Source organism: Odontesthes bonariensis, chromosome 4 (assembly GCF_027942865.1).
Source record: "Odontesthes bonariensis isolate fOdoBon6 chromosome 4, fOdoBon6.hap1, whole genome shotgun sequence".
NCBI lineage: Eukaryota > Metazoa > Chordata > Actinopteri > Atheriniformes > Atherinopsidae > Odontesthes > Odontesthes bonariensis.
This window is the reverse complement of record NC_134509.1, coordinates 23,767,880-23,787,966: the sequence shown is the minus strand read 5'-3', so window position 1 is coordinate 23,787,966 and position 20,087 is coordinate 23,767,880. Positions and strand designations below refer to the sequence as shown.

At 38.8% G+C, this 20,087-nt stretch overlaps 1 protein-coding gene across 1 annotated transcript in view; it reads left to right on the top strand.

Moving 5' to 3' along the window:
* chrna6 (cholinergic receptor, nicotinic, alpha 6) overlaps window positions 1-19,628 on the top strand; it is a 29,578-nt gene extending 9,950 nt beyond the window's left edge. The window contains exons 2-8 of the mRNA XM_075463538.1: window positions 1,614-1,753; window positions 2,720-2,764; window positions 5,780-5,889; window positions 7,477-7,684; window positions 8,911-9,525; window positions 9,971-10,243; window positions 15,054-19,628. Coding sequence (XP_075319653.1) covers window positions 1,614-1,753; window positions 2,720-2,764; window positions 5,780-5,889; window positions 7,477-7,684; window positions 8,911-9,525; window positions 9,971-10,243; window positions 15,054-15,179 — 1,517 coding nt within the window. The 3' untranslated portion in view covers window positions 15,180-19,628. The remainder of the gene's footprint in view (window positions 1-1,613; window positions 1,754-2,719; window positions 2,765-5,779; window positions 5,890-7,476; window positions 7,685-8,910; window positions 9,526-9,970; window positions 10,244-15,053) is intronic.
* Window positions 19,629-20,087: the final 459 nt, after the last annotated feature.

Below are 20,087 nucleotides of genomic sequence, written 5' to 3'. Positions count from 1 at the left end.
TTTTTTGGAATTATGCTGACACATAAATATGACTGTATTAAATGTTTGGTAGTACAATATAGAAAATGTGCCCTTATTCCCCTGGTGTTTGGTCTTTTCCTCCTCTTCACCCTCTCACTTTATTTTTCTAAACTGAGCTTACCTTCTTATTTCTTTCACCTGTACCATGGTCCATGGTCTTATTCACTACTCTTGGTCCAGTCAGTCTGATCCCAGTTTTTTCTTTTTAAACTAACTTCTGTTATTTTCCCTGCAGACACACTTTTACTCAAGCCCCCTCTTTCAATATTCCACCTCTTCATATTACCCAAGGGGTCTGATTGGAAGTCTCTGCCACCTCCTAACACCACCATACATTTACAATCCAATCTTCTTTACATAAATAAATGATTACTTTTTGAAGGGCATTTAGCCTTGACCTTAAAGGAGAACTGCGGTATTTGACATTTTGTACTGGATGTTCGTTGATATTACTCCGCCACCGCTAAGAAAATAGTGCGAGCATGAACGAGCTGCCAAATAAAACACGACAGAAGCAACTTTTCACAACGAAATTTGATATGGATTACCAGTGCACACCAGTAACCACTCCGGTGAGTTGATTATTTTGAAAACGGACGTTTATGGTGCTTTTACGGACCTTTTTGGACATGCACATGACTTGCCATTCTGAAGCAGGTTGAGAAGAATCAAAATTAGGCAAATACCGGAGACAGCAGTAAACATCAAAAAAGCGGTGAGGGGGGTTCTAAAACATTACAGACGACTCATAAATGAGGCTTAATGTTGAAAATACCACAGTTCCCCTTTAAGGCTGAATCTGCATTGCCTCAAAAAAAACAAAAAAACAACCCAAAACTTATAAATACACACCAAAAAATAACAGTACTTTAATGCTGACAGTAATATTTTTGAATTTCCCCTACTAGGGGATGAATTTTTTTTCTATTTCTATTTCTAATATAACTACTGAGCCTGAGCTTATGCGTTAGATTGAGAGATAACTGCAAGATATAGTCAGGCACAGCAGAGTTTCTTGAACATATCTCCTGAACTTTATTCTACTCTAACCCAACCCGAAATAAGAAATGAAAAGACATTTCATGAACTCGACGTCGCTGCTCTCAGTCTTCATACTTACACTCTTTAATTCTGTGACTCAATTATTACGCATCTGAAATATAGCAATGTCCTAAAAGTTATCTTATGTCACAGATTTGTTTAAACAAAACTTCTTCCTCTGATGATCCCAGCTGTGGAATGAAAATCTAAGGAGAGTTCTTAATAGATGATTCATCTAACATCATTGAATATTGATTCAACAAACTCAAAGGACTTTTTGAAGTGATGCTGCATCTAAATTGGAAGAGGCTGTGGCTTGATTTTCTCTCAGTTCTCCATCAAAGTTATATTTTACATGACCAGAGCTGATCAGTTTGGTTTGGAGGTTTAATAATGATAGCTGTGACTCATCAGCATTAGCTTTCCAGAAAACCATGATGCCCCAGATATGGTGAGATTGTAATTGACATATCTTTTGACCCTCCTCCTGTCTCACACTCATTTGTCTGCAGTGATGGCTCTTTCTGTCTTCTTTAACTGTGCGTCCTCAGATTGCTTCTCGTCCAAGGCAGAGGACCGACTGTTCAGGAAGCTGTTTAGACGATATAACCAGTTCATCAGACCAGTGGAGAATGTCTCTGACCCGGTCACCGTGGAATTCGAGGTCTCCATCTCGCAGCTAGTCAAAGTTGTAAGCTTTGCATTCACATACACACAACTATACATCCACATTTACACATTTGGCACCTACAGTGTTGTGTCTTGTTTTAAAGTGTCTAAAAACTTTAATTATCGTACAGCATCTTCTAAACAGTTATGAATGTCTGTAAAGTGTAAGTTGTCTTCCCATTAGCATTTTCATCATGTTTCCTACCCTTTGAATCAGAAAAGCTAAAGATAAAAGCTGCGCAACAAGAGAAGTGAAAGCAGAAAGTTAATCCAGTCTTTATTTAGTCTGCTCAATTTCACGGATTCCAAAAATGCCACACAGTGTTGTTACACAGGGGTGTTTTGCTTTGGCAATGTTAAGTTTAATGCTTGCAGTGGGGGGTGGGGTGGTTGGGTGTGGGTGCCACAAAGTCCCCTGTGAAAAGAGGTTTTTCAGCTCAGAATGGAAATCCTCAGATTAAGAGAAAATTGCCTGCAGGAGCCTTTTTCAGACTGGACTGAGTCGTAGCTGTATCTGCTTGCTCAGAAAGGTGAGATTAATCTAAAGGTGAGTGTGTTGACGTGTACACGTGGGTGCCTTGTATGACTGTGGGCTTCCACGAGTGTTTATGTACAGGATGTGGCAAATGCAGTTCTGTGGAGGCTTTTGTGGAATTCTAAGGGATCATGAGGCTGCAAATCAAAACTAGATAGAGAAAGGTTGAGAAGAGGTGACATTTGTAACTCCATGTATCATAAAGCTCACGGTTGACCTCTTCAGCCATTAAACTCAAACTCAATAGGACAAAGATTAGGAAATAGATTGTATGTCTTTTAAAATACTTCGGTTATTTATTTCTGGCATTATTTTCTCTGTAATTTTGTAGAAATCCATATGGCGTGCATTTTACTATAGATGATTCCTGTTGCTGTTTCATATGCACAGGCACACACTTAAACACTGTGTGTGCAGGCTAACACATTCCCTTTCTTTTTCATGTCTTTGCAGGATGAGGTGAATCAAATCATGGAAACAAATTTATGGCTCAGGCATGTGAGTATACATGCACACTGATAATCACCTCAAATACACCAAATGCATTTATTATTTAATTAGCTTAGCTCTACTTTGATGTCTACAGAGGGAGGTAAGAGAAAACTGAAGAGGGTCATATCTATGCACTCTGATCAGCCATCCATATGCGATGCTACAGTCTGTCTCTGTGTGTGGTTGTCATACATCATGCTCAACAAAGAATAAATAGGAAGGCACAAGTGATCGAGAAGAAAAGGATATCTCAGATCGACACTTGAAGGCAGTCAGCTGGTGATAAATGTTCGCATTATGGCCAGCCACACTCTGCCTCCCAGCAGATCCATAAACACAAACCCTGAACTCCTGACCTCACACAATCAGCTGTTCACCCAAATAACACCGTGGCTGTCCTAACTCTCTAAAATCTTACAATTACTCTCCTCTTTTCTCTCCTCCCACTTTCCGCCTGCAATTGTTTTTTTTTTTAAAAGCCTGCAAATCTTATAGCTGTTGCTTTTATAAATCACAGAGCAGTTAAATAACTGTCACATGAAGATGCAATTTAGTGATGGATGAGATGATGCTGTGATCTCTCAGCTCTGCATTTAATATACATAAAAAGTCCCGGACAGGCAAATCTAATTTGTTGTTTGTTATGGCTGAGTTGTTTATATGTAACATGGCATCGCCAACAAGAAGCTGCATCGACACTACAGTCAGTGACTCTGGATCACAGCCAGTGCTGCATTTTTACAGTAGAAGCCACGAGTGCTGGAAACCCTGATATATTTATTACAACTTTTTCCATTTTACACAAAATCTTTAATATACAGCGTTACTAAATTTGTTTACTGCAGTGAATGTCCCTCCTGAGCTTTTGTATGTCAAAGTAGGCCTTAGCTCCTACTACCTTTTGTATGTGGCCTTTGGAGCCGGTTGTGGTTGTGACTGGTCTCTTCTAAACAGCCCTTTCCATCTGATCCAGTGATTAAGAACTGACTGAATGGGAGGCTGAGCTGCCATTTTCTTTCTGTAGGTTTTTTATATATGAAATGATCCCCATGAGATATTTATCTGATCTTACTGTGATTGTGATCTTTGTGTCACTGTATTGCAGGACCCATCAGTGTGGGCTTGTGGACTTAGAGGAAGGTGGTGGTGGAGTTGCTCACCTTAGCCCCCCCCCCCCCAAGCACTTTTGATGTGTTTTGCTATCTTGATTTGATTTTTTTTCAGTTTACAAATTGCATGCTTCCTTTTGCATGCTTTCCTCTTTTTAAAGAGTTAAGAGATTCAAGGACTTTCAGATGGGAGTGCTCACGGTACTGAATAGACAAGTTAGCCGTCATTTCTTGTACTCCTTGACCTATAGATATTTCACAACCCTCTTACATTTTCTACTCTTCAGCCTTTATTTTCTTTAAGTTGGCCATGTAACTTGCCTCTTTTTGCCATTCCTTGTCAATTTCTTGTGATTCGCTGACATTCCAGTCAGTACTGTTTTGGTATTCTAAGGAAGTAAGTCATGTGGGTGGAGAAGAAGAAGAAGAAGAAGAAGACTGAACCTTAGGTCAAAGTCTAGTTAGAACATGAGTGCATCGATAAATTGGACAGAAATATGAAAATATAAGGGCAATTAAAAAAACTAAATAAAAAAAATGTGTAGCTCTCATCTCATTCTGATCAAGCTGAAACCACAATTGATAACACGAGAATGTGCTGTAGTAAGCTTTCTGCATCATGGTTTCAGATTTTCAAAAAATGTAAATAGAGAGGAATAAAACCCTTTCTTAAAAGAGCATATAATAGCATATAAAGCAATATAATTAAATTACTCATCATTTTGCCATTATAAATTATGTGATTAATGGATGATTTAAAGTTGATGATTTAAAGTTGATGATTTAAAGTTGATGATTTAAAGTTGAAATTATGCAACATTTCCACAGCAGACAGCAAGATGGAAACTGACCCACGATGGCACACAAAGACCAAACTGTGTTTCAGAAGAAGGGATATCATTTATTTTTCACTTATAAACCAAGAGAAGTTGAACTTTTTCAGTTCCGTTTGTGGCTTAGTGCAGACAGCTCTGCCTTCACTAACTTTGTGTCCTGCGCCGTCGCCGCCTGTTACTGATGGTTTTGAAACTACATTTTTTAAATCATTAATTTATTCTGATGTTTATTGTGAGATTGAACCATTCGTCACTGGGCCTATCCAGGTAAATCTGTGAAATTTCGAGCAGCAGCTCGAACTGGTAGGATAAGAAGCAAGAGGAAGGCAGGCTGCAGACAATAAACAATAAGCTTGTTATTATGCACTCTGATGGGCAGGGCCCATTTTGACCATCTTTCTTTGGGGCTTGGTGCTGACACAATTATCTACATGCCTGAACAATTGGGAATTATCCAGCCAATCATAATGTAAACTCCCACGATAGATAAATGGAAAAACCAGTGTAGCGTGAAGTGGTTAATTGAAAATCTCCCAGGTCATAACCGGGTATTAATCCACCTCGTTAATGAATGAATTCATCTTGAATGACATGCAAATAGCCAAGACTAATGGATGCACGGCTCATAAAATGTTACTTGCAGGTATGTTGACAGAATAGCAAGTGAACGCACTGATTCTTTATTTTTGTCAGGGAGCTATTCACTCATAAACTCCCCCTTCCTCTCAACTGCACTTAAAACAGACGTGTATTGTAGAAGTCTTTGAATTGTTTGTTTAATGAAATCTTTGTGAATGTAACCAGGAGGAAGTCCATTAAAGCAGCATTTTTATCAGAGGAATATGCAGATGCAAACAAAAGCTGGCTGATGCTCGATGAAACTTGTTTTTCTGCCAGTGAAAATGACTTTCTTGCTAAATGATCCTATAGTTAAAAAAGAAAAAAGAAAAGAAAGTTAGCCTGTGGTATGAATATGTTTTTCCAAGTTTCCAGTGACTTCTACTGTCTATAGTGTGCAATGCAAAACATTGTGCAGCCCAGTGTACTCAAAGTGTTTTTCACTTCTTCTCCTTCAGATTTGGAATGACTATAAACTGCGATGGACGCCGGCAGAGTTTGACGGGATTGAGTTCATCAGAGTTCCTTCAAACAAGATTTGGAGACCTGACATTGTGCTCTACAACAAGTGAGACTTTCAACAACATGACAGTCATGATTTGTTAGTTTAGCTAATCCGACCATTACTGTTGTCACTGTTCATGTTCGTTATGAGTATGTTTTCTAAGATGTAAAATGATGACCACCAAAAGCAAAGGACAAAAAATGATAATGGTGTTAAACAGCCTCAAAATCTGCTCAGAAAAACTCAGGGTGGCTGGTTGGACATACAACCAGAGAATGGTTTAAGTATCTTGTTTTTTTAATGCTGATTTTATTCAACTGAGACCAAGATTTTTTTTCTGCACTTTGAAGTCCCACTCCAGGCATCGCTTAAGCCCTTGAAACTAATCTCTGTGCATCAAAATTGCAGATTTATACATTTTTTCCTTGTCAAAATAATCCCTTTGTGCATTGAAATAGCTTAGATGAATTTTTACACCTTTGCCTCATTTAGTACGAAGGTTCTATGAAAATGCTAATTAGCTTCATCACTCCCTTGTACCCTTTGCCTGCAGTTTGCCCCTTTTCCTTCTGCATATGCAAGCAACCCCATGCCCACCCATTCCAGTTTTTCTGCTTCGAGGGAGAAAACACTGTACCAATAAACAGTGTAGAAATGTGTTGTTGTTTTTTTAGAAGAAGAAAACCCAGAGCTGTTTTGGATGCTTAGGAAAGAGAAAAATAAGAATAAAAAATCCACAACACCTGAGTAAACTTTACATACTACATACAGATGTGTACTTCCTTCATATATATTTCTTATCTAAGTGTGAGGTAATTATTAGTAGTTAGCGTTTTAATTACAGTGAACATTGTGTATTACAGTGACAAGGTTATTACACCGTGTTACTTTTGCTTCTGTCACTACTTTTCCCATGTAACACAAACTGTGTGTAACTGTCTGACCATGCATAACAATGTATGATGCAAAAATGAAAGTGTAAAAATCAACAATGCAGCATTGACTTGAAGCACTAAATCTTGAGCTATTATTACCAATGAAATGCATGGCTCTACAGAGTATTTAGCTTCTTTCCACCCAAAGGTTAAGTTTTACGACCCGCTCCATTATTGTCTTGGTTTTACTGGCAGACAGGGTTTTCATCAAGAAAAGCTGTCCGACAGTTACTTTCATATCGCACATTAAACAATGAACGCTTAATTGACTTACAAGTGAATGTGCAATATTTATTTCAAACCAGTCATATGAATATATTTCATAATGCTGATATGTTATGTTATATTTTTTCAAAAACAAATAACAAAAAAACTGAGGTTATGTTCTCTTTTTTTCATCATTTGAGGTCATCTTAGGTTGGAATGATTTGTCCTACATGCTCATAATAGTTGCTAAATATGTTATTCAAAGATAATTTTGTATTTTACAATCATGTATAAGCTAGATTAATAACCTTCTGCCTTTTCACTCTTAATGCCTTTCTTATTTCCCAAAGCCTCACCTTTTATCTTCTCCCCTTTCTTCTGTGCCTGACTTTAATCATCTCCTCACCTCTCATTGCCTGACATCTCTGCTCACACATACATCCTCTCATACCTTTTCTGCCTTTGAAATACATCGGACTAACTACACGTACACACAACTCACATGCAGCGCTGTAGGTGATTTCCTGGTGGAGGATAAGACAAAGGCCTTGCTGAAGTTTGATGGTACTATCACCTGGGTCCCTCCAGCCATTTTCAAATCCTCATGTCCAATGGACATCACCTACTTCCCGTTTGACTATCAGAACTGCTCCATGAAGTTTGGCTCCTGGACGTATGACAAAGCCAAGATTGACCTGGTACTTATTGGATCCAAGGTCAGTGTTTTTAACCGTGTTCAAATCTGATGTCGCAATTTACAATGCATTTCCTAATTTGTCCAAGATGCTGTTTCGACCTATATTTACCTTTCAACATTTTTGCACAACCAATAGAGGTCGGGAAATATGGCCTAACGTCTAGTTGGCGGAGGGATATCTTTGTATTGCAAGGCAACAAGATCAGAAACGTTTCAGCTCTGAGACTTACTCTGCGACCTCTTGTATTGATTTTTGTTGTTGAGAACAAGTGAGAAAAATTGTCAAACTGTTAGTCACCACCATCCGTTGTTTAACCATTTTCAGTTTATAATTATTCAGCCGTTTTCACTTCCAACTCGTCAAATACTGACACTTGGTCAGGGCCCCACTGTAGCGTTTTTAAATGCACAGAGTACCCCAAAGCATAGCTTTTGGATGTGCAGGGTTTCCCAAGCTCATAACGTGACAATGTCAGGACATGTCGCCATAGCAACATGGAAACTGTAAGGAAAGATTTCCACAGTTAAAAGCACTGTGTACTGTGTAAATTTACTGTTTATTTCAACACCTTTATTTATTTATTTTTTACTTAACTTTAAAAAAAGATTTCTAATAACCAGGTTTTTTAGTTCTCAAACTATAACCAGGTATTTTGAATGGAGATGACGCAGTAAAGTAGAGGAGTGAAGAAAGACTAAAGAGCGGCAAAAAAGGAAGTGGAAATACAACAGTGTCAAGGTTGGAGTAAAACATGTCTATCCCTCTCTTCCATGCAACCTCTTCGAGTGATCTGTGTTGCTTTTTTATAAGCCAAAGCTCTTCCTGTCACCATTAACTACTGATGCAGCCTTTACATCAGCTAGTGTTGCAGAAGGATAACTAGTGGTGGAGCAGTCCCCTGTGTGTCTGATAGTGTAAATGATTAGTTGGGAATAAGAATGTATTAGTTTATTTGTGGGGACATTGGTGAATAATCAGTAGCTGCATTTGCAGTATCTCTCATATAATCTTATTCGGACAAAACTGTAAAGCTTCTAACCGAAGCTTTTATTCTTCTTACATGTTTTGGATGTGAACATACAAATCCTGGAGTTTTAATTAAATTTAAACCTCCATTCAAATTCAAATGATAACAAATTAAGCCATACGCTTAATATTTACGAGATTAACTGACAAGACCAATTTAAACATGGTAAATTGATGCTAACTAGTACATCATTTTAATTTCCTTACCCATCTCTTAGGTGAACCTGAAAGACTTCTGGGAAAGCGGCGAGTGGGAAATCATTGATGCTCCAGGCTATAAACATGACATCAAATACAACTGCTGTGAGGAGATCTATCCAGACATCACTTATTCCTTCTACATCAGGCGTCTGCCACTCTTCTACACCGTCAACCTCATCATCCCCTGCCTCCTCATCTCTTTCCTCACAGTGCTGGTTTTCTATCTCCCATCTGACTGTGGAGAGAAGGTCACGCTCTGTATCTCTGTCCTGCTCTCCCTCACTGTATTCCTGCTGGTTATCACAGAGACTATCCCCTCCACATCGCTGGTCATCCCACTCATTGGAGAGTACCTGCTCTTCACAATGATCTTCGTCACACTCAGCATCGTCATCACCGTATTTGTACTGAATGTACATTACCGCACACCAATGACCCACACAATGCCATGTTGGGTGCGATCAGTGTTTCTCAAAGTTCTGCCAAAGATTATGCTGATGCGGAGACCGATTGATGAGGACGGCAAGGCTGGGGAGTTAGACAGCAGTGGGGAAGCAGGAGGAGCAGGAGGGGGAGGAGGAGGCGGAGGAGGAGGGAAAGGAGGGAAGAGACGAAAGAATAGCTTGATGCAGGTAAAGGGTCTCAATCGGCAGATGTATTGTCCATTTAAGAAAAACTTTACCCAAGTCTTCTATCTGTATCTTCAAGTGTGTACTTTGACACACCAATTTGAGAAAGTCAGGTGGTGCCAGTAAAGTGTAGACATGCGAGGTGCATACCAAGTCATTAAAATGTTCTGATTGCTAAATGTTTTAGATCCTTTTACAATAATTCCAATAGGTTACATCAAGAAAAGCTGTCATCTCACTGACTGCACGTTAACAAATTATGACAAGCAAGATCATAATTTCGAGTGACTGAAATTGGAGCTCAGTTGCAAATCTAAAAAAAAAAATCAATGCCCTTCGTAAGACTATCGCAAGTTAGTGCTGTACTGCCATCTGTGAAATAAGCCAAGTAGGAAAGAGAATCAACTACCAAACAGTCTCAAGTTTAGGTTATGATTATTGTCTCCAGCAGGTTGGAGGAGGATCCCTCAACTGTCTGGAGTTTGGAGATAGTAAGATCTCGTCTGTGGAGGGCTGTACTGGAAAGAAGTGTCCTTGTCCTTGCCAGCATGGGAGGGAGACCCCGGATACACCACACACTGGAAAGATGTCACGACCGCTGAGTGCCCAGAGTATCAACACAGTAGTGGCCTTCTCCGTGTTGTCACCTGAGGTTAAACAAGCTATTGAGAGCGTTAAATACATTGCTGAGAACATGAGGAGTCGTAATAAGGCCAAAGAGGTGGGTTGCTACTTTACTGTAACTCATCATTCTGAATGTTATTCCTGGAGGTTGAAATCTAGAACCACTGCTTTTAAAGTTTCATCCAAAACACACACACATCTCCATCAGATCAGTCTTTCCAGTATGTGTAGTAGAGAATGGATCTTAAGAACACGATTGGCTTATTAGCCAGTCATTTGGGATGCTTACGTGACATTGGAAAATTAAAATTATTGTGATTGTCTGAAAACCAGAAAACCAAAACCAGAAATTTAAGTTAGATTGACTGAAATCAAACTAAATAAAATGCCTCTGCACAATATTTTCACTTCTGCCCCTGTTCCATAGTTCCAATCTCGGGCTTTGACCCTTACGTAAAAACGGTTAACACAGGATAACCACGAGGGACAGTATGCATCTTGTTTGTAAAAAGTAAAAGTATAGTAAATCTAAATAGCCCTAAAGCTGTCCAGTTCACCTCTCTTTGTGGTACCACTTTGCCCGAAGCTAAATTGTTTTTGATAAACAGATTTCTAAGTTTTGGTCTGTGATCAGCCAGAAAAATCCCAATACTTACAAGCTTTATAGGTGAACATCGGCATTTGTTTTAGCATAATTCAGCACCATCGTTTTACATATTTTTGTCAATAAATCAATTCGCCTCCCGTGCTATACTGGAATGAGGACAGTTGTCCAATTAAATGGTCTTGGTGAGTTATAACCGTAGCTCAACTTATGTGCATGTAAATATACTCATTGTCTTGGGTCAGTAAATCTCCATGGTTCCTTAACATGCATGCCTTCCTCAAACCTTTTATTCACACAGTTTTCTAAACGTAAATGGTAAATTAAAAGTCTTTATTTAGCATTTTTCTTATTTTGCAGACCACTCAAAGCAGAAGAAGTGTTACACTACATGCCACAGTCACATAGATATTCATACAGCTTTTCTTAGTCTTGAACACATCAGAAGCAAAGTGAAGTTCAGTGTCACTTTTTAGGACTCTTCAACATAGACTGGGAAAGCTGGGGAGTGAGCCACTTTCTGATTGGCTGAAGACCGCTCTTCCTCTTGAGCTACAGTCACCCCAGAAATCCCAGCAAGTGCATGTAGCATTATGAGCAACTTAATTTATTAGCCACAGGAAATACACCAAGCATTGGCACACTAGAACATTTAATATTTGTAAGGGAAAACTTGGCTTACAGTTTAAATATGAGCAACCTGGGTGGTGTCCAAATACAGGACATGGGCAGAAAGGTGTTGCTGATAACAGGTTTGCTTGCTTGAAGAGTGAGCAGTTTGGAGGATTCAAGATTGTTTACAGGCCAACAAACAAGTTGCAGAAGGACAGGCAGGTGATCATCCAAGAGTAAAAGGGAGGGGCAGAAAAAACACCAGAGGTGTGGATCAATTTGAATTTTGAATGGCTTTTTGGAATACTCAAAAAGTTGAGGAAATGAGCTTCACTGCTTCCTTCCTCATCTCCTTTAACAGAAAACACTAGGCCTTATGAACAGAAAAGAGATAATACTAACACCAACTAATTATCAACCTTTGTTATGAAGTTACATTTTATATAATATCTTTTGATATGAACATGATATAGCTTATACATTATAGTCTTTTTGACTACACGATAAGGTCTTAGGTTAATCCTTTCTTGAATATCTGTAGTTTGTTTCACTACTGCAAATCCGCATCTCAGCTTAGTCTCAGTGTGATTAAATTCTCATTGCGGTAGACTTTTCTGTCTCGAAGCACTTAAGATTCCTTCTACCACTTTTCCTAAACCTCATAATATTTTCATTGAGCTCAAGAAAAAAACTTTTCAGAAAATGTATTTTTGACAGTTTAACTGTACACTGCTGAGGTTTGAAACTGCCATAATCCAAAAATACACTTTGAAAGGCCGTCCTCCTAATTATATTGAAGGAGACATGTGTACAGGAATGCAAAAACTGAGACAGAAATGTAAATAGAAAACATCGAAATAAATGTGTTTGGGGAAATAAATGGGGAGAAAAAATGGGGGAATGACTGAAAAGTGAATACATCTATGAATTGAATTAGTTTAAAAACAATGTATGGTGAAATTAAAATAAAATACATAAATTGATTATTTTGAGGGAATAAATAGATCAATCCGATGTAAAGGAAAATAATGCAGAAATAAAAAAATGTGCTGCTGCATACTCTAACGCAGCAAACGGGGCAGTACCACGGGTAATCGTGGGGGCAGTGTTGCACAGTATAGCTCACATGCAACCAGCGAAAGGAACAAAGAAGAAGAAGACAAAAACAGAAACTTCTTCCACATGCCGTGATGTGTTTTTTGTCTTTTTCATGATCTCCTCCACTGTTGCCATGTTTTTATATTGTCGTACGTACCCATTTATATGGAAGCCCGTTTCCGCCACTTAAAGGCGGGGTAGGGGATCTTTTTCTGGAACATTTTTACATATTGCTTGAAATACTCTTCACACCCTCATGCAACCAATTAATTAAAAGTTTTGACACAAATATGAAAAGTTTTAGTGGCCTCTAGAACGTACAATCTAGGAAAAACAGTATCCAATCATTGTGAACGGACCGTTCACAATGATTGGATACTGATGCCGTCTATCAAACTGCAATCTGCTCCTCCCTCCCCCTCCCCCTCCCTCCACCTGTGCGCGTACCCTGCTCCATGAACGTCCAGAAGCTTGGCAGGAAGCTAAACTAGAGCCAGCTTGGCTAGCACCTAGCATTATTAAACGTATAGTTAGCATAAACTAAATACTAAATACGGCAACGATCGATGCTTGCTGTCAGAACAGAGCTCGTGCACCTTCGTGCTCGTGCGCGTTCATGTACTCTAGAGGCGTGCCTTCAGGGGAAAAGTGAAGAAAAGGGTTGGGACTTTTTACCTGTGTATTTTCAAAATGCAGCTTCGCTGGACTCAAAATCCAGGATCTCCTACCCTACCTTTAATAAGAATACATTTAGAAATACTATCTCATGATTATGAGATACTAATTCATGATTATGAGATACTAAGTCCAAATTATGAGATACTACGTCGAAATTATGAGATACTAAGTCATAATTATGAGATACTAAGTAAAAACTATGAAATACTAATGGCACATTTCCACTAGCTCGGCACGGCTCGATACGGCTCGGCACGGCTCGGCACGGCTCGGTTTGGTTGTGTTTCCATTACAACCGAGTATCACTTTGTGCCTCCTAGACGTGGGCGGGGTCGTCGTAACACGGCTGCGCGACCAGAACAACAACAACAACATACGAGGAGGATAGCATGGAGGACATCGAGGCGCTCGTGTTGCTGCTCACCCTGTGGCTTTTTGTCGCGCAGAAGGCAAGAGAAGAGAGCCAGAGAAGACTCCTGGCCACCAGACAAAACAGTATTGAAAAGTGACGACACTCATCGGCCAATCAGTGGAAGGCAGTCGGCTGACGTCACGTTTTAGTAACGCTTCGGCTCGCTTGGAACCAGGGCTGAGGTGATACCAAAAGTCTACCCGGTTGCAGGGACTGCGTGCTAGTGGAAACACGCAATAAGTCGAAATTATGAGACACTATCTCATAATTATGAGATACTAAGTCAAATACTAATTTCGACTTAGTATCTCATAATTTCGATTTAGTATCTCATTATTATGAGATAGTATTTCTAAATTTATTTTTATTAAGTGGCTGAAACGGGCTTCCATACATTTACGTACATTTAGAGGTTGACCCACACTGTGGGATGTTGACAATGACATAGAACAGGGAGAAAGGACAAATAAATAGCTGTGGAAGTGAAATCAGGAGTTTTATTTTTCACACTTTTCCATCTGTGTTGCCCTTTTTCACAGTCTCAAAAGTATTTATATTCACGTTTCAGCATTACTATACAGCTGTTCACTTTTACTTCTAATTTATTTTTCTGTAAATCCCAACATATGCACAAACCAAGCAAAGCCAGTAATAGTCCCAGGGCCTTCCTGCAGCTATATGAAGTTAACCACCACTGATTTTACCAAATACTTTTTTAGTTGCATGTCAGTTTTCCAGCTATTCTACAAGCATCATGTTGAATATAAGTGTTACAGTAGTAATCACATGGTACAGTCATTTTGCTTTCAGCAAAATTATGCTTTTAAGAAGTAAATTGTAGACAAACCTTATTATGTCATGCAGGACACAGAGTATACCGGACTTTCTACTGGAGCTCATAGGAAGGAAACACACAGCAAGAACTCTATTGCATAATGCATTAATGCTAAATCAGTCCAAACTAACAATGGTGCTGGCCTGCAGTGGTGTAATTCTTTGCATCATTGTTGTAGGTTGTAACCTGCTTCATACGTTAACAATATAAGTTAGATGAAAGTGAGATGAGAGCTCCCCCTCCTCCTTCTGTCAGTTAGAAATAAAGTGGGTGAAATCTCCCAAAGGGAAGGACTCTTTTGAAATACAAAATGTGTGAGTCTATCAGCTTTGTCAAAATGCCTGTCGCTTCTTTTGGTTCGCTCTGGTTTGAATGTAATTATCATAGTAATTTTGTTTCCTGTGTGAATTATCTATTCATTTTCTGTCGACTTATGAGAGATGTTCAACTGTTTTCACTACTTTTTCTTCTCTTTCCCCTTTTTCATCTTTGACATGAACAATCCAAAGCTAACCCCATCGACTCTTGCGACCCCAACCCTCTGAAACTCCGGGTCACCTGTTTCTGTGCACACCCTTTAAATGCTTTAAAAATGTATTTTCATTTCTAACCACTGACACTATCCTCTGTCCTTGTGCACTTGTTTTTTCCCTTTCCCTCTCTCACAGGTGGAGGATGATTGGAAGTACGTTGCCATGGTGATTGATAGAATCTTCCTTTGGGTTTTTGTGACCGTGTGCGTCGTGGGAACCATTGGCCTGTTCCTCCAGCCTCTTTGTGGCTTCGTCTCGTAACTGCTAACCAGTCAAGGTTCTCTGCCACCCTGTGCTGACCAACGACTAATGAACTCTCAGTTCTCAGATCAGAACATGGAGTTTTGAGTCCTAAAGCACTACTGGGTGTGCTGAGTTTGCATTTAATAATGCCTTAAGTTTATCTTTAGAGCCTACTTAATTTACCCCCAAATACTAGATACTACCTAGATTGTGGTGATCCTCTTAACAGACAGAAATTAGCTTAATATGGTGTGTTAGAGATCAGGGAATACCAAGCTAAGTGCAGTTACTGCGAGCAAATTGAAAATAAATAAAAGCGGCAGTAAGGTGACTACGATGATAGCAGGTGCTGTGGCGCTATGGCGAGGATATTTGAGGATTGTGGTATATTATGACTTGTCTGGAGTAAACATTTGGCACATTCAGTAGTTCTTTGGGACTTGAACTTGTACATCTAACATATGTTGGTAAACTTGGAAATTCTGAAGCCAAGGGACATGGCACAAACTCTCTACCACATTGAACTCAGCAGCCCCCAGCTGAGCTGATGACTACTTGTTCCTCTTTATGAGTCATCAATCTCTACTCAAAGCCAGTCATTCTTGTTTCTTTTTTGCGCAATTTTCTTTTAAATACCAATCTTCTGGCATTCAAGATAGTGCTTTTTACAAATAAGGGAAGGCTGTTCTTCATTTTGCAATTAAAAACCATGCATTTCTAAATGTTTTCTCTGATTAATGTTCCACAAGGTAATTGGTTGGCCTGGTAAATACTGGATTAAATTATTGTTGATTAGTTGCTCTTAAAATAGGAATGCATTTATTAATTCATAAGAGGACTCTATCATCCAATTCCATGGCTGTTAATTTAAGCTTTTTTTTTTCATTGTCACATATGATTAGGTTTATGATTGAGGTCAAACATGCGACGCAAGACACATGCACAACAGAAATTTTGATTGCTTTCACTGAGAGCTGGGTGATATTTTGAATTAATCAGTGCTGTTATTAATAATGATTAATAAATTAAAGGTTGTAGTTTAATCTCACTTCGAAAATATCTCAATTTCAAAATTATGATACACAGTTCCAGTAGTTTAGCTACAAAAAGGAACAATACAATTATTCATTGAAAAACAATGTTCAATGCTGAGAATACTGAGAGCACAATATAAGTTTGTCAATCCAAATCTAAACAAAACAAAAACACATTGTTCCATATTCCGTTGACCTTTAGTACTAAACAATGGAAGATAAATGCAGTCAGTCTGTTGTCATCATTCTGATTAAAAAGCAATGGGGATTTTTTTTTCATTTGAACAGACGTTAAAAGTTCAGTCACTTTTGTTTTACCTATGCAGCTGCTATTTCATCATGAAAGGCCTTTAGGTTTTATAAAGAATGTAGAATTTCTATTAGTTTTGGAAATTGACTACAGTACTGACCAAAATCAAGATTTTCTTTCTTTCTTAATGTCGCCCAGCCCCATTTCAATCACATGCTTTTTGTGGTTAGATTATATCACTACAAAGTTTATGCCTTATTCATTCATTTTGATTTCTTATGTTTGTCATTGATGTCTTTGAAATGAGCAGCTTGTGTTGAATGGAGCAAACAAATTTGTGTACATTATCTTTCTCCTGTCTTTGAATTTAAAATAAATGCAGTATTTCTTGGTACTGGTAGGGATTTTAACTGCGCTGATAATATTTTGTTTGCCTGCACATGTACACACACACATGCACAATGACTCATACAGTACCGGGGACAGAGGGATTGCATTGATATTTGTGAATCATTGTCTACAAAAGCAGCCTCCAGATGTATAATTAAGCCTCCAGTTATAATGTCAAATTAAAGTCAGGACATTTTAGTGCTATTCAGACATAATTTCAGTGTTAGGATAAAATGCATCATTATGCATGACATTGCCACATCATTATAATTATCTGTCTCAGGGTCACTCTCCCAGTCTCCCAGACTCAAATGTTTAAGACTTTAAGGAGTTAACGTTCTCACTTGTACAACATGTTTTATAACAGGAGACAAACTCATTTCTTGCAAGCTTTTGTACCAGAATATCTATTACTTGGGGTACAAGTGCTAATACATTGTTTTTCTTAGACTTTTCTATTTCTTTAGCCCCTTTCGTCACCAAAAAGACGTAAACTCTCTACAACAACCACAGTGTAGAGTCACAACAGTCATTTTTGAGTCCACAGTTTTGAATCAAACCCCTTTGAACAAGAAAGCACTACTTGGCATAAACTAAAGACAATTCTAAAATCCTTATGTCCGTCAACGTTGATCGTTTAGGGCTTTACATAACACCCTTTTAGAAAACATGCACAGGGCGGTCGGTGGCGTAGTGGGTTAAGCAGCCGCCCCATGTACAGAGGCTTCAGTCCTTCAGTGCAGCTGGCCCCAGTTCAAGTCCCGCACCAGACGGCCCTGTGCTGCATGTGTTCCCCCTCTCTCTGCTCCCTACTTCCTGTCTCTCCCCAACTGTCTATCCATTAAAGGCATAAAAAGCCCCAAAAAATATATTAAAAAAAAAAAAATCATGCACTATTTTTAAGATTTTCTTATGGAGATAAAAACCTTCATGAAGTGTTTTCCTGACTTATTTCTTAGTTATTTAATTGAGGAGATTTTAGTGCTGCACTGAATAAATCCCAATTTTTTTTTTAAAAAGTGGGAGCCTAAACACTTGGAGAGGAATCCACCTATTAAATGTAGCAAAGTACTGAACCGTTGAGGTGTTGGAGTCTTACCTGTTGATGTTCATACCATATTCCATCTCTCCTTGTTCTTTTAACCATTAAAGGAAAAGTTGTTTTGCTGATCAAGCAACTCCTTTTTTTAAATCCCTGTGGTTCTCTTGTAATTTGGAGGGCCCTAAATATGAAACGGTTCTCCAGCTCCTGCAGCTCCCTGTTCCCTCAACTGAGCACTTTCTGAGGGGTCTGACTAACGTCTTCCTTAGTTTTGAAACTGCTGGCAAGACTGGTTGTGATATATTTCTCTAGTAATAGTTTTTGACATCCTGTTCATCCCCTCACATGAATCACATCTTCTTTCAAGCTTCCAAGACGAGATCTCTGTATCTCTGCTACAGTTTGTTTCTGATAGGTGTAATTTTCTTGTTCCATCTGATCACTCAGCTCCCGTCTGCTGCCTCGCTCTTCGAGGAGCTCACAGGGCAGGCATTCCACTTGATTAAAAATAAACTTGTTTTCTTTCCTCTTTTGCTTCGCACTTATACAAAGTTCAGTGACATTATCATTCTGCATCCTACAGGTTAACCTTCAGTACTGTAGCCTGGGTGACCTGACACTTATCTGCTGTCTTCTTTAGTTGAATGGCATACTTTTCAGAACCTAATGCTGAAAGACTTAGACTTAGTCATACACATCTCATAGTTTGCTTCCACGCTTGACTTTCCATATCACGTGGGGTTTACATGGGGTTGACAATGACTGTGCGACCCAACCACCTTGGAGGCAATGAGGTGTTTTTCTGTATCAAAGAACTTCCGCCTGAAATGGTGGTGTTGTATTATTAAGCATGATGATGTAATAGGATGGCAAGTTATTGCTCCTTGTTTTATTCAGAGGTCCTACTGTTACACAACTCTTTTTTCTGCAGGTTTAGTGATATTTGTTGAAACATGTGGCAAGAATACCTCCCAAAATGCAGAACCAACATCTGACATCAGTAATTCCCTTCCCTGACTTAATGGGATTGAAACTCTAGTGTAATGTTCTAGTTTTTACACACTACTGACCATAAAGCATATGTCTTATGGGAATTTTGGGATTACATTTCACATTGAGCTTACCTTTACATCCTATAAATGTAATTAACATGTTTTTCTTCTTTTTTTTCTATTGTATTGGTTGTAAACATTATAAACAACTTTCTATCAATGAATAATGTACATGAATGTAATCAATGTGAGAATTGGCTGCATCCACAAGCTTTGGAAGGAGATCAGAGAATAGTTTGACTCACAGCATAATCTTTATAATAAAATTTGGTGCCATCAGAGCATGAAGCACATGACAGTTGCTTAGAGGCTTTGGAGGGCTGACAGTCACAGAGAGGGGTCAGAGCTCATGGTCACATGAAGAATGGTCTCAAAGAGAACACATTGTACATCCTGAGTGGGACAAAAAGCTACATTATGTAATAATTTTTTGTGCAGTGGCACAAATAAGGACACTGAACGGTCTGTCTGATATGTAATGATATGTTTGGAGGGTTCATCTGTTTGGTGATTTGTACAATGTGTAGCACGAATGCAGATGGTGGATTAAGTGCTGGCAAAGGTTTTCACAAAGCAATACAAGCTCCACATTCATGCTCTGTTTGTTCAAAAACATTTCTGGAAAAAAAAAAGGTCACAGAAAAACAGATGTGTTTTTTAACTGAATTAGCTTTATAAGCCAAGAGTCTGCTTCAGACAAGAGGAGCTGTCTTATAAAAGTATAATAAACAAATACCTGCGAGCAAAATGTGTCTAATGACTCAGAAACATGCAGGAGATGAATGGCTTTATTAAGGGTGACAAGTCCTATGGTGAGTAACCACACAAGTTACATCACATTTGTATGTGACTGCATTTTCAAAAGTAGGGATGCACAGATATATCGGCCTCACATCGGTATTGGCCAATAGTCATGCTTGTCGACTGGCTGCAATCGGCCGATCAGCAAAAAGAAAAACATAAACCAATGGCAGTGAGCGCTGTTTATTTCATGTTGCATTGACTTTGCACTGAAACTGACAGGATTAGCCTGTAGCTGCAGATTCAGCAAATATCCAGATGGCAGGCAACTTCAATTTTTTACAATTTATTTTGTTTGGCCAATCAAATACTGAAAATGAATTGAGTAGTTAATAGTTTAACAGGCTAAAAGGAAAT